At 37.0% G+C, this 17,617-nt stretch overlaps 1 protein-coding gene across 1 annotated transcript in view; it reads left to right on the top strand.

The window, feature by feature from the left end:
- The window catches only part of BLNK (B cell linker), a gene marked incomplete at its 3' end in the record, with an annotated part of 92,507 nt that overhangs the window by 67,491 nt on the left and 7,399 nt on the right, over nt 1-17,617 (top strand). Inside the window, exons 5-21 of the mRNA XM_079536363.1 lie at nt 3,339-3,395; nt 5,516-5,565; nt 6,053-6,093; nt 6,706-6,862; nt 8,033-8,196; nt 8,630-8,708; nt 9,451-9,534; nt 10,888-10,913; nt 11,465-11,493; nt 11,782-11,877; nt 12,640-12,682; nt 13,654-13,681; nt 13,989-14,061; nt 14,428-14,458; nt 15,841-15,883; nt 16,427-16,505; nt 16,951-16,982. Of these exons, the coding sequence (XP_079392489.1) occupies nt 3,339-3,395; nt 5,516-5,565; nt 6,053-6,093; nt 6,706-6,862; nt 8,033-8,196; nt 8,630-8,708; nt 9,451-9,534; nt 10,888-10,913; nt 11,465-11,493; nt 11,782-11,877; nt 12,640-12,682; nt 13,654-13,681; nt 13,989-14,061; nt 14,428-14,458; nt 15,841-15,883; nt 16,427-16,505; nt 16,951-16,982 (1,112 nt within the window). The remainder of the gene's footprint in view (nt 1-3,338; nt 3,396-5,515; nt 5,566-6,052; nt 6,094-6,705; nt 6,863-8,032; nt 8,197-8,629; nt 8,709-9,450; nt 9,535-10,887; nt 10,914-11,464; nt 11,494-11,781; nt 11,878-12,639; nt 12,683-13,653; nt 13,682-13,988; nt 14,062-14,427; nt 14,459-15,840; nt 15,884-16,426; nt 16,506-16,950; nt 16,983-17,617) is intronic.

Raw genomic sequence — 17,617 nt, 5'->3', positions numbered from 1 at the left:
CTTCCACTTCAATGTGATTTCCTCATTCAGATGTCTTTATTCACATGAGCCATTGAGTACTAAGGACTTCTAAAAGTTTATTAGTACATAGTATCTACAGTGCTCCAGGATGACCACGTTAAATTCTAGACATGCAGTTCTCATACATAAAAGACAGGTATAAATATTTCTTAAAACTGTTCTTAGAGTGATCATGATAGTTCAGTTTGAGGAGGAGAACAAACATGATTTTAACAATTTTAGATATATATGAGGCAGTTGGGATTAGCCCAGTTTGGCCGTGCAAGACCTCTGGAAAGCTGTTGGTGTCTATGGGGCATCTGCTCTCCTAAGCAGAGGAGGTGGGATGTGCTTCCAGGAGCAGCACGCAGTCCCCCAACAGAAACCTTAGGTTGCAAGCCTCCTTAAGGCCTCTACCTCAGCTCTGCCTCTGTCCATAGGCATGCTCTGATTGTTACACTAGATATATTAGTAAGATTCTTGAGACATCTTTCCCTCTAATTACTTATCCTCTTTTGTTCATTTCAATCACTGTCATGCGGTGTGAATTCTTGATTGTCTTTAGCTGCCTGGACACGAATTCTGCTGTTCATCAGTACTTCTGACTACACGTTCTTCCCCTTTTACTCTCAGGGAAGGACAAGGGAAAAATAACAAGAACTAAATGTAACTGAAGCTGGGAAGGTCAGAGGTGCCATTGTTAAATGCCAGATACAAGGTAGCTGGCATAATGCTACAATTCTTTGACTCTCTCAAGATTAAAAAAAAGAAAAAAATCCATGAAAAGAACAGACTTAAAAACTCTTAATGTATGACTGCAGCACAAAGCTCAGATTCCACGTCTTCCAGCTGTGAGAATACAAATTGAGACTTATAAATATATATTTATATATATGTGTGTATATATATGTATATATATATATATATATAAAATAATCTTCTTGAATCCTCTACACTGCATCTGAGTCCTATTAATCCCGTCTGCAATTATGAAATTCAAAACTTACTATAAAAAAGAATCTCACATTTGCACGTGACTTAAGAACTCAAATCTTTAACCCAGTGCATAATGAGACTTAGAATAAAGCTATGATTTGATAACACCGATAAGGGTATGTATAAAGAGACACCAAGCTTTGCAGAACAAGAATTGGCTGTATTCCTCCTGTGTGCCCTTTGGGGGATATTTTAGTTTTAATAGATGATTTTTCTATTAAAAATAAATAAATAAAAGCTGTGGCCATCCAGTTTATCACTTCCTCTATGTCAATTATATGATTTCTTTCATTACATGTCAAAGACACAAATGTGACTGAAGCAGGAAAAATAGTATTAAAAACTGCTTTAAAAATGCAGATTTGGACTTTGTCTATGAACTGGAAAAACATAAATTGCTTTGGCTCAAGTTCAAACCTTAGTAGTGGAGAAAACTTGGAAGAAGTCAAGCACTGTACTTAGTTATTGCAAACCCAAAGCTGCCATTGGCAACACATACACTGTAAGTCTTTGCTTTTGAATTGGGAAGAACAAGTAGTCTTGAAAGCTGACTAATTTATTAACGACATTTGTTGAGACACTTCTGAAATCTCAGTTGACTCTTGATGGTGGAGAGAGGTAATAGAAGTCCTGAGTCAAAATTCTCACGCTGCAACCTAGTTTGGCTCTAAGATGCAGGGGAACAGGAGTCCACCTGTCTACCATGGATGTCTACCATCCACACTGCTTAAAGTTTTGTGGGAAGCTGCCTGAACAGATGTGGTAACAAGGAAAAAAAACCTGCAGATAATTCCTTCATTGCTTAGAAGGTCCTGTTGTTTATTCCCCAGTCAAACTTGAAGTGTTCTGACAGCAGCAATACAAATATTGCTCACAGGCCGCCATTCACCTGCTTGCCCTGTTTACAATACTGGAGCCCCAGCTGCTGAGTAGATCATGATGTCAAAGAGGATTACTATGTTCAAGCTGAAGAAGAAGCAATAGGTTTTAGCCAAAGTTGAATAAAGAATGGGGCACATGGCAATACAATTTTTGTAAGTTCTAGCTGGAATAAAACATTCCCTATGAAGTGGGTAGGCTCTGTGCTAACAGCAGAAGTTAAGGGCTCTTGTAAATGAGCAGTCTGTAGTCACTTCTTATTAGCAGGGGAAGTGAGCAAATACACCAGTGAGTAATTAAGTCTGAAGGAGAATTTAGTCCTTTACATAAAGCACTACTGCTATGTATATTTTGTTGCTTTTCTGATTGTAGTTTGTAAGAAAGCGTTGTTAGAGCAAAAAAACCCCAAACTTTTACTACAGACAACTTTTAAATTCTTCATGTAATGCAGGGAAACACAAAATGTGTGATTAACTTGAAGCAGCCATTCCCAGAGGATTCCTTACATGAGTAAAATTAAGCATGTGCCTATATGCTTTGCTGGATCAATCTTGGCATGCTGCAAAGGGCAAATCTCAGAATACATTTTGCTCTCAAAATAATTTATTTGCTAAAAATCAGTGTGCAGTGCAATCTGCGTTTGTGTGAGTAGCATTCAGACCCAATTAAATGAAATGCCTCAAATGCTATCCAGTTATTTGTTGAAGTTAATGTAGTAATATAGTAAGATGTTACATTGGTTTTAAAACATCCATTAACATACTATCAAAAATGCAATTGGATTTTAAGGAGATCTTTGGAAATGAAATTTTTCATATGTATTTCAAATTCTGTCGATGATAATTTATTTCCCTAAAATTCAATAGAAAATACTGGCCCTATTATGCTCTATGGAAACTTGAATTAATTGTTTTCTATTAAAGCCTGCGCAGAGGTGGTCTACCATCTGTAACTGAAGTGCAGACCTAGGTACCACCAGAATATTTCATTTGGAAATTGCATTTACTATAACTTGTTATTACTGTTACAAGATACGTTAGGAAATCATCCTCTTTTCTACTTAAAAATGTATTTTCACGTGGATGGCATTTGGTTCTATCAGTCCTTTGTTAAATTCAGAGGAACAGGACAGAGTGAGTCAATTGCTGCTCTGCCAGCATTTGTGTACAAATGCATCAGTATCTGAAATAGGAAGGTGTCAGCTCCTTGGTGTAGGGATTCTCTTCTCAGCTTGCACTGTGGTTTGCTCACTGGGTGAAATGATGGCTCACATGAAGCAAAGCTCCAGTTGACTTCAAAGGAAATCTAGGTTTCAGTTCTGGCACTTAATAATCCGTTCTGGTTTGATGGGAATAATCAAAATGGATATGAGTTTGAAATGATTCTAACACGTACAGATGTGGCTGTGAACTACCTCAGTGTTGTGACAGAAACATGATTTCTTCTCTTCTATTGACATTCAGGTTCCAAAATGAACAAGTGGCCTTAATTTGCAAAACTGGGAAAGATACTTGGGATCGGTATGCTAATTCAGATCTGCACAATGGCATGTTAGGTTGCTGAGACACACAGCTCTGTTCTGTGCTTTGTATGCTTTTGTTGTAACATATTTACATTTTCTGTCAGGGTCATTGCCAGGATTTGCAGGGCCTGGGACACAGTGCTGAAGTTTTTGCTTAGCAGTTTGAAAATATGTAATGTGGCTTAGGCCACATGCTTCACGCTGTGGCCCAGAGAGCCTCTTACTTGCTTTAGTTCCATTATTTTTCAAGCATCCACTGTCTCTGAACAACTCAGGATAGACACATCACTAGTACTTGACTAGATTTTGATCTGCCCTCTTGAAGACTCAAGATCTGCCCTGGCAGTGGCCCTGGATTTTTCATTCTAACATGCCTGTGCTAACCTGGACAAACACAGCAGCAGTACTGTTGAGAATGCTTTCTCCTAGACTGTTTGTACACTAAGTTTATTTGTGCTATGGGAAGCTAAAGACTAGAAGGAAGAAGAGGTCTTTAAATAGTTTAGTAATGAGCAAAAATGGATAAATACTCTGAAATAATGTGCTGGGATCCTATATATATATATGTATGTATATGTATATATATATATATATACACACACACACACACACGTATATCCATTATATATATACATATATATATACATTTTTATTATATTTCTATTATATACATATATACACACTATATATAATAAATATATAACTATATTATATATATTATATAATATGAATATATATGAATATATATATATGAATATAACATATATATTAATTTTTTTTTAGCTTTAGTAGTGACTATACCATTCACTCATTGATTCATACACGAGCATTTTTTTGTGACCATCTGAGCATCCAAGTCTCACAAATTCAACACAACAGCCAAAACTCTTCTGATAAAAGATAGTAAGAGTTTTGTACATGGATGCATTAGTGCTGGTGTGCCACCACCCCAAGTTAATGTGGTCATCTGGTCATTGACAGCTAGGCACCATGCTTGAGACTTAAATATTGACTGTTAAATCTCTCAGTAAAGTAAAATTTATAGACATTGCATTGCTCAGAGGTCACAAGAAAACATTAAGTTCTTTATGGAGGTTGGTGATTTGTAAATTTGTCTGTTTTTGCACGTGTAACATCAAAGAAATTCCTTGTTGGGGTGTGATTAAAGAACAATTAAAGCCACTGAGGAAGTTGTAGTAATATGGTGAGGTCTCATCAGGGAAGCTGTCTGTGTTCAGAAATCTCTGTGAAGGGTTCTTTTAATGTAAATTGTATTGTTTTACTCTGCTACAAAAAACAGAGTTGTTTTTGCTTCAGATACATCAGTCTGACCTCTAACGTCATACCTGCATCATCTGTTTTGATTGTGAACAAAAACTCTTTTTTTATTTATTTATTTCTTTATTTTAGGGTAATGCTAGAACACTAATGAAATAATTGATATACAGACTATGTAATCTGGTTTCTTCTCTGGGTGGCTGCAATTGAGCAAACACAAATAGACATATATACATATGTATAGCCACAAAAATCCTTTCAGCACTTCTACAAACTATATTTTGAGTCCCTTGATACTGCAAATACCATTGTAATAGTATTTACCTAAACAGGAGCATAACACCATAATGTAATAGCAAGTGGAAACAGAATCGGATTCTGGCCCTGAGAGATCTGGTATACGTTTTAAAACCAGTCAGAAAATAAAGTTCATGCACAGTGGTATTTATAGAACATAGCTGAAGAGTAATCACCACTTTCTTATGCCTTAGTCTTAGGAAACTGTGAGCTTAAACAGATTTTGATCTCAAGATAGGCGTCGAATGCATGCACATCTTTGTTATCAGTTTCTGCCTGGAAATGGAGAGGATTGTGAGTGGTCAAGGAAGCTGTTCTTTTAAAACACGTTCTTAGGAAAAGAATCTCAGATTAGATTCTAATTTCTTATCTGTTTCTAGCTTCTCAAAGCATTCTCCTGTAGCTATTTGCTAAGCATCTCTGACAATAATCTGTATTTCTGCAGGTATCTTTTGTTACTGGCTTTCTTTGTGTGCCTGGCTAATATTTCTTTCTAGTGAATATTGCTTATTAGATCTTAACTTCAATTATTATCATTTACAGGCTAAAAAAAAAACCTCCTCCAAGACTACCACAAAGGGATTATGCTTCAGGTAAATCTGGATTACTGGGAATTTGAACTGCATGTCTGTGTATACTTGGTACCTATATACCTAACAGCATCTCAGTTATACATTTCCAGCATACTGTTACCAATAGCCCTGAAAGTAGCTCACACATAAAATGAGAGACAAGAAAGGCATGAGAAGTTTTCCCAATATGAGTTAAAAGTAACAAGTTCTTTGAAAATTGGCATTTATCAGGTTTCTACATGTAGGCTGCTCTATAGGTAGAAGAGAATTCAGAACCAGTTTGTCTCTAACAGAAACAGTAATGTAAAAGTAAATGGGGGGAAAACTAACTAACAGAATTTCTTGGTACTATTAATGTGATACATGAACCATTTAAGAAAATGTCACTTCTTTTTTTAATTGAATATGTAGGTTTGGGGTTGCTTTTTTTTTCTTTTTCTATCTATGCTTAAGATAAACATTTATGTTCACTATTCCACCTCCTTAAGTAACTCTATGCTTGGTTTAGAACATGCAGACAATGAAGAGGAACAATGGTCAGATGACTTTGTAAGTACATCTCTTGGGGTAGTGTAGGAGGTCACTGTAGCTACAAGTTCAGCACAAGCAATAATAAATATTTAGTTTTGAGTCATCTGATTCTTGTTTAACTTACACAAGATAACCTTTCAGTAGTGTTATTACATCTGCATTATTTATTCTCTTGGCTACCTTAGTTTTTTTCATGTTCAACTTAGTTACATGTGAGAAATGCTGTCAGGGATAGCTATGAACTAATGAACGAATATTGTTAATGCGACTGACTTCTCAAACTGAACAATTTTGAAACTAGGATCTTGTACTCTAAAGAGGACTTTTCTTTCTAAAAATGAGATTTTTATGATAAAATTTCAGAGAGTGTTAGAATGCAGCAAGTCATGGTCCTGTGCCACATAAAGTAATTGCCATACCATACAAGTGTCACCCTGAGGTGACCTATTTCCTTCCTGAGAGGGGGAACGGGCTGAAATGCCTACTTGTTTAGAGAGGATAACTTGACCTTTCAGGGATGTGTTCTCGTAATTTAGTTAATTGCACTCCTGCAAGGATATTTGTGTCATATTCCGCTATGAAGTGGTAAGTGTGTTACGAAGTGAGAAATAGGAAGTTCTGTCTTTCTAGGACAGTGATTATGAAAATCCAGATGGTCACTCTGACTCTGAGATGTATGTGGTCCCCAGTGAGGAGAATCCTGATGACAGCTACGAACCACCTCCAAGTGAACAGGAAAAAAAGAAGATTCCCTCCTCATTCCCTATTTCTAGAGGTGAATATGCAGGTAGGTATGGAAAAGTTGGCTACATCAGCTTGATAATTGCTTATTTACTAGTACAAAGAGAGAAGTAGCTTCAAGTGGGCCACCGTATACTTTCAGTTGAAGTTTGCTTTTAATTCTGACAATCAGATCTTGAGCTTTCAGATGATATGATTTCTTATTACAGCATGAAACAGGTTAGTACTGCTGCTAGAAATGCTTAGAGTTGTAATATAACATCCTAGAGAATTCGGCAAGCATCTAATAACCACAGAACTCAAGCAAAAGTATGAGAAATGTCACCAAGTTAACTCCTTGCTCCTTTGCATTTGTAGTGTGAGAGTTCATTTTGAAGATTAAAAACATAAGACTTAACCTGAGACCATACTTAATCCTTATTGCAGTCATTCCAAAATCAGTTTAAGAAAAAAAAAGCAGCCCAAATATTCATTCTGTATTTTCCTTCAAGATTATTACTGAGGATAAATATCTTGAAAAAACAGGATGAAGCAAAGTTTAACTTAAACCAATCTATCATAAAAGCTTTCTTTCTTTGTACTTGGATTTTTTTCATAAGCAGGTGGCACAGACATGAATGAAAGTGACCTTTTGTTAGGCAAAGATTTGGACCATTAGGAAAAGAAGCATCAGCATGATGGCTGCTGTTCAGACTGCTATTGGATACAGAAAAATGACCAAAGTTCTGTAATGCCATATATGGACTTCCAGAAGCTCATAAACAGTCCACCTTCATATTCTTTGTGTAGGAGAGATTTCTAAAATGACACTGTAGAGGACCTGGCATAATTTGTTTCAGTCCTACCCTTTGCTCTCTTATTTCCTGTATGTCAGATAAGTTCTTTCACACTTTTTTTCACTAGCTGGCACAGGATATGCTAACTAATAAACCATAACGCCTGGCCACCACTTTTTCCCCAAGAGTTAAGCAGTTGTTTGTACAACAGTCAATGTCTGGGCAGACTGCAACCTGCTCTGGAGCACTGGATCGCTACCCAGAGGAATAAATGGGACCACTTGGTACATGGATCTCACTGTCAGGACCTGCAGACGCTCAGGTCTGCCTTTTTCCCTAGTTGCAACCACAGTACAGACTTATTTGCATAGGTAGCAAAATACTGTCTAGAGGCTAATGAGCAATTTTGACTAAAATTATTTTTCTTCCATATTTAAAAGACAATCGCAACAGCCACCATCAGCTTCCTCCCATCAACAAACCTCTTCCAAGCACACCCAGTTCAGCCTTGCCCAGACCAAAGAAACCATCCAAGCCATCCCTGCCATCTCCTGCTGCAAAACCAAAATTACCACCAAAGCCAAGGGAGTGCAGTGATGATGAGGTAACATTTATGTGTATGTGTGCACAAACATATTCTGACAGTTTAAATGACTGACCCTAGTAGACTACATTGCAATGCCAAAAGCTGGTGTCCTTATTAGCCTCTGTGGTACAAAATATTTGATACATCACAAACAGTGATCTGTAAGTGCCATGCAGGTTATTAGTGGATAACTGCCCACAAGTTGCAGGCAATGAGGGGAGAGGACAACCTCAAACACTACTCTGGGACCAAAGGGAAGTGAGGGCTTTATCAACCAGTCCAGAACTGGGATTGTTTGGTAAAGGGTTTTCAGTCTTGGGAATCCTATCCGTACATAATGATAAACGTCTGTAGCAGCAGTCGCTGTGTAATAGCAGATACTGTGAGCAACAGTTCACTGATGTAATGGAGGTTTAACTGGTAGACTTTTTTTGTCCTGTGTTTCTTGTAGGATAATTACATTGTGCCAGTCGACAATGATGATAACTATATTGAACCCACAGAAAGCAGCGCACCGCTACCTGTAAAACGTGAGTTTTAGACATTTAAGCTAATTGTTTATTACTTTGTTAGAAACAACGGTGGGGGGAAAAAAATGAATCACATTTATGGTTGTTTCTAGCATTCAGGGAGTGGAGGTGCAGCTGTTAAAGAACTTGCAAAGAGGCAGTTGGTTCCTTTGGCCTGTGATAAGGCGCAGAACTTGTATATAATTCTTGCTCTCTCACTCAGTGAGTTCAAAGTCCATCCCTGGTACAATCAGGAAGCTTTTCATGGTGTGTGATCTCCTTAACCAAGGGAGCCACAGCATTAAAATTCTGTCAGCTGAAGTGCCAAGGGAAACAAGAACAAGCCTTTTTAGATCTGCAGTAAATAAAGACACTTTGATTAATTTTCTACTTCTGTATTTTAAGTACATTTAGCTGGAGAGTTAAATTATCACAGTCCAAAGGTGAAAGTAAACAGAAGAGTGCTTAATTCTGCTCTCTGACATAAATGGCAGTATCAGACCTATTTATCAAGGCATGAATACTGAGCGATGTTTCCCTTTTAAAATGAGAACTGTATCCTGCCTCAGTTAATTTGTTCAGGGCCATCATTCGCACCTGCTTAGTGTCTGTTCTTATTGTAATAGTAATTTATTTCTAAATTACATATGCATATGTGTATCTTTACACATACACACAGGTATCTTTATATATATATATATATATATATATATATATATACACACACAAGTATGTGTATATATTATGTAAATTATATTTTCAGCTCCTGTGAACAGATTTATGAAGCCACCCACAAAATCAGCTCTCCCTACTCCTACAAAGCTCTCTCTTGCTTCTGACATGCAAGGTATGTGGAGTTTGTATTGGTGTTGAAACAAAATAACCAAAGGCTGAGAAATATTAAGTTATGATTGATGTATTCCCAACAGAAACCATGTAATACATATCAGAAATTAAAAAAAAAAAAAAATGCCCTTTCTATTTTTCAGTGCTCTACCATTTGTTTTGCCTGGTTTAGATGGTAAATCTGCTTTAAGCACGACTTGTTCTAGTTTTATTCATTTGCCCCAACCTAATTTATTCTTAGACTTCTGGTCTAAAGGAACACAAATTGATCAATACAGCAAAAACAGTTATAGGATTTGGAATGCTATTAATCTCATTTCACCAGAGGAAACAAGATTCAATATTTTAAAATCACATCAAGATTCAATATGAGAAAAATTCTGTGTAGGCTGATGTGTTGTGTGCCCTGTGATTACAATGTTCCTGTCTAAGTTCTGTAAAGAGCAATTTACTTGGAAAAAGGGGAAAAAAGAAGCAAATGTAAGAATCAGTTTGCTTTTGTAAGTATGTGCATACTTGCTTAGCTATGCTCACTGAAGTTGTTTTGTATCCTTGAATATGTCAGTAATTGCTTGGCATTGAACAGAATGCATTCAAGTCATAAACTATAAAAGTTTCTTACAAATGACCTGAGGATTTGTGGCATGCTTCTTAGACATTTTAAATGCTATTTTCTATGTTAGACTTTCTATAAATTAGTGTTAAGCAACAGCTAACTGCAGACAGATGTTTCTAAAAAAAAATAAAACATCTCCCCCTGGTGGGAACATGGATACTTTTCAGAGCAATAAAAGCAATGAGGATTGACATAAAATTGAATTTCCATTGAATAATGGGGCATAAGTAAGGACGATGATGATTTTCTTTTAGTACCTGTGAATTGCAGTACTTCTGTAGGATGGAGCTCAAGGATGGACATGTAACAGAAATGAATGTCTGGATTTCATGATTTACCTGATCTCTTCCTCCCTGAGTCAGGGAAAGGCTAAACACTATCACAGGTGTGATAACACATCTTTCCAAACTATCTCAGGCTTGCAAGAAATGGGATTTGTCTTGCTTTTTGAGAGGCTGGGGTGGGGGGGATTTAGTAAGGGTGGAGAAAAGGCTCTTTTATACAGTGACTGTTTATCCCACTTTCTGGGACTCTTCCTGTAGTTCTCTGTTATTTCAAGAGCAGCAGGGCTGTGGCTGCCTGAGGGTTTAGGAGACAGAACCAGGAGGCAGGGACAAGTTCCCCAAGTTACTTTTCCAGACACAAAATAGAGTTGATAAAAATTGTTCAGTTTTTTCTGGTAACATGTAGTGTACTTTTGCTAACCAAAGGACTTGATTTTTCTTCCCTGTCCTACAGAAGTGTACGAGGTTCCTGAAGAAGAGGTAAGATTTTCCTTTAGTTTGATTCTTGTACCCTGTGGGCAACATGTGGTTGTAGAGTGTACGTGCATATAAAATCAATCTTTGAAAGGGGGAAAATGAGCAAATCTGTTTTCACTTCGCACTTTGACACTTCCTTCACAGAAAAGTTGGCAAACCAATTCAAAATGTCTGCCAAACAGAATAATTGGGAAGGGGTTGAAATTTCTAGTCCTATGTGATAGCAATTGGATCTGGGAAGCAGCAGCTTAAGAGAACGCTCTCTATAGAAGCACAGTTGCAGGCGAAGGAGTAATGACAGTTCTGACACAGTAATTTTCTCCCTGCTTGCTGGTTCTGATATGACACATGGCCACACCAGCGTGTTCAGGGCTTGCCAGACTATTGGTGGTGGCTTCCTACCATCCTCAAGCACATCACCAGGCAGAGTTCTACCAGAAGCAACACTACAACATAAAAATAAGATATTGCTATGATAATATAAATATGATCATATAAATGCTTTTGATGAAATCAAAATACAACCAAACAATTCTGTGTTTTTTCTCTTAAAGGAAGAACTTTCACCACCACCTGTAACCAGGTAATCTCTTACTATGAGTGTCTGTATACTATTTAATGTTTGTCAGAAAATGTATTTTCTCATCTGGATATGATATGCTTAATAATTCTTTTTAAAATATCTACGCAAAAATTATCATCCATTTCTATGTTAATTTCAATTACCCTAACATAATAAGTAGTATTTCTTTTTATACGTAAGGGTAATTTATAGAATTTTTAAGGGACAGAGCAGGAGAAGGGTGGTCACCTTTTCTATTCACTATTGTTATATGTGATTTTCTTTCCTCAATTCACATTTTACTATTAGGTTCACTAAACCACTTCCTGCTACACGTGTTCAGAATGCAGAGAACTCGCACATGCACAGCATGACCAGAGAGTCACCTAAGCTGGACGCTTCCAGGTAAGTTGACAGCAGTTTATATTAATAACAAATAAGAGTGGAGATAAAATTTTCTGATCTCTACCTATTATGTAGCATTTGGACAATAAGCAGTAACCAGGATTTGCAAATAGCTAGGGATGTTGGGGCAAACTGAGAACAAAAGTTCCTCATCAACTTCTGTACTGAAGCCAGCTTGCCAAATAGGCACTATTTTCTTGAATATTCCCTTAGGAGTCAATGCAGGGGTAAAACATCTCTGCAAATCACTTTCAAGTCCTATTACCAGCTTCTGTGCCCTTGCAAACAAGACATTTTTGTAGTGGATACGGTGCAGGATTGCTTGTATAAAGTTGGTAAATCTGTGATTTATATTCCAAGTTTCTAGAAGAAAATTAGTAAGAAGGAAAAAAAGTTAAGCATGCAGTCTTTCATTCCTCTGTACCCAGAAATATAGGAAGCTGCTTGGAAAACAAGACATTGTCTCACTCCTAGGCCATCACTCTACCAAGTAGGCCATACGCCCAAGGAAGAGTAGATGTTATGCACAACACTGTTACAATGTTTGGGTCCCCTGAGCATAGCTGCAGGGGAACCAAATTCCAGGACTAGAAGCTCTTCTAGTAGGGTTCCTCTATAGGGCAGAGCATCACAGCTACCATGGTGGTGTATACTTGCAGCTATTTTCTTCAAGTCTCCTCTCTAGATCTTGAAATATATATTTAAGTTAAACAATCAAACAAAACAAATAAAAATCCTACTTAACTTACTGTATTTTTCCAGGAATATTTTGCCTCTCCCCAGAAATCGCCTTCATACAAAAACAGTGAGTAATGTGCCCATTTAAAGAGTGTGCTAAACTTAATTTTTTTTCTATTCTTTCAGTCTTATTATCTGAATTAAATAACAGAAACAAATAACTTTGGAACTTTGGATGTTAGATTGATCCAATATTGTAATTGTCGCTATTCTTCTTTTGGATAGAAGAGGTACATTGGACATCTGTGTTGGTCTAAGAAAAAACCCAAAATAGCTTAAAGTCCAAAAAAATAACTTCCTGTACTTAAAAAAAAAAAAAAAAAAAAAAAAAAAAAAAGCTATACTCCAAGAACTTTCAGTAGCAATGGGTTATTTTGCCCAATCTGAAGCAAATTCATTAGTAATAAACGCTATCACTTGAAAATGCCGTCCCCAACGGAATTGCATTCAGGAGGACTGGGAGGATCACATTTCTCCAACCAGAGAATGAATATGTTTGTAACCAACATTAGTGAAAAGCCATTAATCTGGTGGATGAAAATGGAAAAATGAACAACTCATGCCTCTTTGAATTGTACTTTTCATAGTACGCCTTTAAGGAGTCTCCCCTAAAGGACAGTACCTGGGTGCCAACAGAAAGCATCTAGAAAAGAAACTACAAAACGAGTTGGATTGCTTGAGTTCTAGGATGGTGAAAAGTGAGCCTGCTCACTACTGTCAGTTCAGTGCAAAATGTCTGCTGCGAAATTTTAGCTTTCAATTTCAGAAATGAAACATGAACCAAAAGATCTCACTGCAAAATTCGGGGCCAATTTTATCCATACTCTATGAAAGCCTAAGTTTATAACATTCAAAATTAATTGACTTGCTAATTTTTTCAAATACCCTAGAAGAAGCTATGAAAAATATCCTGGATGCTATATGCTCTCTATACAAATATGTAGTTAAAAATTACTACAGATTGCAATCACAGAACTTATGCACTTCCCACTTTATTTAATTGCTTCTTGTCATATCTAACATACTTTTCCATTACAGGACCATGAAGCAAACAATAATGATGAAAGTAAGTATTCTGTACTGTAAACATGGTGATAGGAGCAGGATTTGTTGTCAATATGTCACTGGTGACCTTAGCATACCATGCAGTGAAGTGTGTCACTGTAAATGTTATTTGTATCAGTCAGCAACAAGTAAGAAATACTCCTGAACTGTTTTCTAATACAATCAGAGTGAAAACATGTCAAGAAAATTAAACCATTGGCTATTTTTTTTTTCCACTTCTGATACGTTAACACTGAAATGTAGTGAGGAAAAGCTACTACTCAGACAGAGCTAATATTGCATACTAAATATTTCGTATCTTTTTCTAGATCATAGCTTCAATAATACACAAGAATCTAAGTTTCATACTGGAACAGCTCCATCTCCATTACCAAGGGCTCTGTGAGTAAAAATAATGAGAAAACTACTTCTTTGAGGGTAGGGCTAATTAATATTGGCTGTACTGGGAGTCAACTCCTAACCTGGTCTGTGGCAATCATAATTCAGGAACAACTTTTTATTGCAGTTCATGAAGAATACCCTGACTTTAGGGGAAGGGAAGCTATTCTTTCATTATTTCTGGAGGAATGCTGTTTGTATCCCAGTGCCATTGCCTTTCACTGCCTGCTGCTGATGGCAAATGCTGGTTGGCTTGGTTCATTTACCGAAATACAGAAGCAATAGCATGCACGTGCTTAGTTGCTAAATGAATTCCATGTATCAGCTAAATAACAATGTGTTTTTTTTTTTTCTCCCTCCAATTTACAGAAAGAAAACTTCTAATGCAGTAAATCCAGCAGTAAGTTGATTTATAATTGCATAATTAAGTGATAACCTTACATGTGATCAAACTTGATTTGATCATGAATTATGATACAACATAAAGGCACAGGAAAAAGTACAAGGGCACTATGAAAATAAACACATGGGTGCAGTTACATGAACTAAATAGTAGTGAGAAAGCTAAAGCAAAAAAATGTTTAGATTAAATTAATGTTTGGATTTGATACCCTACAATCATAGAATCATTGAGGTTGGAAAAATCAATAAGATCATCCAGCCCAACCACCAGTCAATGCCTGTGAGCAGTCTACATCATATCAGTCAGAGCAACACCTATACTTTTCTTGAACACCTCCAGAGGTGGTGATTCAACACTTCCCTGGACAGCCTGTATCAATGCACTACCATTCTCTTTCCAAGAAGAAACATTTCCTAATATCCAGCCTGAATCTCCACTAGCACAGCTTAAGTCCGTTACCTCTCATCCTATTACTATTATCTGGGAGAAGAGGCCGACCCCCACTATGCTACAGCATCCTTTCAGGAAGCTGTAGGAAGTGATAAGTCTCCCCTGAATGTAACAGTACACACATACTGCAAGGACTGAATTAAAATGAGAAATAAGAAGGAATGTGGGCCACTAAGAAACATCTCTGAAATATATAGGCCTACATACAAACCACATGGATTTATTTTAAGAATGATAGCTCAAGAAAGACATAGGATATTATCACAATTAGTCAGTTTTTTTCAAGAAGTATTTCATCTTTATAGAAACATCCCAAAACCTACAGTGGGAAAAAATGAGAGAAACTGTTGAAATTTCCAATTAAATTAAATTGGAAACATGTTTTGAAATTAAGAGTTTATTATCCTTGATTTAAAATAGGAAGGAGGGAAAAAAATGAATGAGAATGCTGAGAGGGATTTTACTGATGGCTGAACTGGCAGTCTGAGCTTTAGTAAAGAAAGAGAAAGGGGTTCAGACATCTGTATGTACAGATTAACAAAGATGAAAATATTCAAATTTTGATTCAAAAGTATTTGGGATGAACTCTTCATTTCTGGACTTGAGATTAGAAGGAACTATAAATTATTCAAGGGGATAATAATTTAAAAAGAAGCCTGAAAGCACTCATCTCTGAATTTTTATTCTGTCCATCTATTCATCCCCACAAACTGGGATTCTTTCTAAATCTACTTCACAAAACTCCAAGCTGCATTGCCATACAGCCTGAGGCTCTTCTCAGAATGGCCATGCCCCTCTATCTTGATCCCCACAGGACAACATCAGTTCTAAATGTAAACTAGTTAACAACAACTATAAAAAGATATTTGCTGTATAAGTGATGCAGTGACATGCTACATAATATTGGAATTCTTTGTGTTTTGTTGCAGAAACCATGCTTGCCTTGCAGAGACACCTTCACTGTAAATGAAGGTAAATTTTCTCTACTACTTTAGAAAAGTTGACATTATCAAAATTATTTATTTTGCTTTTTAGAAACAAACAACATCACATCCAATTTATCCTCGTTATTTTAGGAGAGGTTGGTTTTAGCAGTTTAGAACTGGATCTGGCCAGCCTTAGTTGCACTGAGTATCATTGTTCTCTAAAAGAAGCCACAATAAAACTTCTGAGGTTACTGGCAGCGTAAGGCACAACATAATGCAGCAGCAATGTGCCATATAGTCCTCAAAGTGGAGATGTGGGAAGGGAGGGGAAGCATGAGCACATCATTCTGAGCTCAGCAAGGAGCACCTCATGCAGAGATGACTCCTGGCAAGAGCCAGTCCCTCACACAGGCAGAAAATATCTGTGCCAGGCAGCAGCACCTCGAGGCGAAAGCTCAGCTGGGCCCATTGCCTGACACTGACAGGGTAACTGCAGCCCCACTGCTGCACCTCATCTACTGAGACTGCCTTACTTTGGACAATATTTCTAAAGAAATGCTGACTCTGATTTGTCTTTTTCAAATTACAGAGAAACCTACAGCAGCAGAACGACGACGAGGTTCCGGCCTTGAGTTCCCACTTCCACCTCTTCCGAGTGGTACCTCAAAGTAAAAGCCTTTTCCATCATCTTCTGAATATTTCAGTGCACCAACTCCTTTTCGTCAGTCTGAACACAGATGGGGAAAATTCAAAGGAGAGCCTTCTTTTTCTTTATAACCTTCTTGTTTTTTAAAACTCAAATTTCTTGAAAACTCCCAGCAGCAAAAAAAAAATCAAATGTGGCAAATGCATCAAAACACTGTAACTGCCACCAAAAATCAGGGAAAGCTATAACCTCTGATTAAGCAATAGAGGTTTAAATCAGATGTTAAATTACTGATAGTCAATACTAGTGGGAGATGAGTTCTAAAATACCTGAATTTGGGTCTTATCTCTCCATGGACAAAGGTGAGCTGGAACACATTCTACCATTGCTAGCTTCATATAGGCAATTTTAATACTTTCAGAGAAAGGTTTCCCTCAGACCTTTTGTAATTTCTGTGTTTATTTCAGGTCTTCGCTCCAAAAGCCCTTAGTTCTGCCAAGTAAGTATTGTTCAGATTGTGAATTAATATGTGATTGATATATAACTTCCAGTTAATCTTTGAATTATTTCAAGATACTATGTATATTCATTGGTTCAGAATTAACATTTGTCTCTGTAATGCATACAAAGTAGAGATCAGGTATAGTTCAGCTAGTAACATTGAGGGACTCTTTCAGTTGTTATGCAAATTACTGGAGATTGGGTGCCTTGCTCCCATTTGTTAGCACTGAAAATTTCTACTAAGGGCAGATGGGTCGGTTCCCACCATAAGATTCTATCCATCTTTCTTGCCATAATGGTTCATGTTTGTGCAATAGTCTGATGCCCTTGAGGATTGTCTGTTTCTGTCACACGACTGATATGCTTGAACATGTAGCATAAATTCTTAAAGAGTAACTCTATTTTTTTTTTAAAGTCATTTGGTACTAAATGATGCTCTAGTTAGCAACATGTCTTTAACATGCTCTTGGTGCTTATTTGGATCCTAACAACTTCATCACAGACAACTGGGCCCAACAGCCAATGCCCCTTCAGCATTCCCTGCCATATCTTCCTCATCATCATACCAGCCTTGTGCTAACTTTTATTCTCTTCATCAAAAGTACTGATTCCCCATATGGCACATCATCAAAT

Source organism: Tetrao urogallus (assembly GCF_951394365.1).
Source record: "Tetrao urogallus genome assembly, chromosome: 5".
NCBI lineage: Eukaryota > Metazoa > Chordata > Aves > Galliformes > Phasianidae > Tetrao > Tetrao urogallus.
This window is presented reverse-complemented; position numbering and strand designations above follow the sequence as displayed.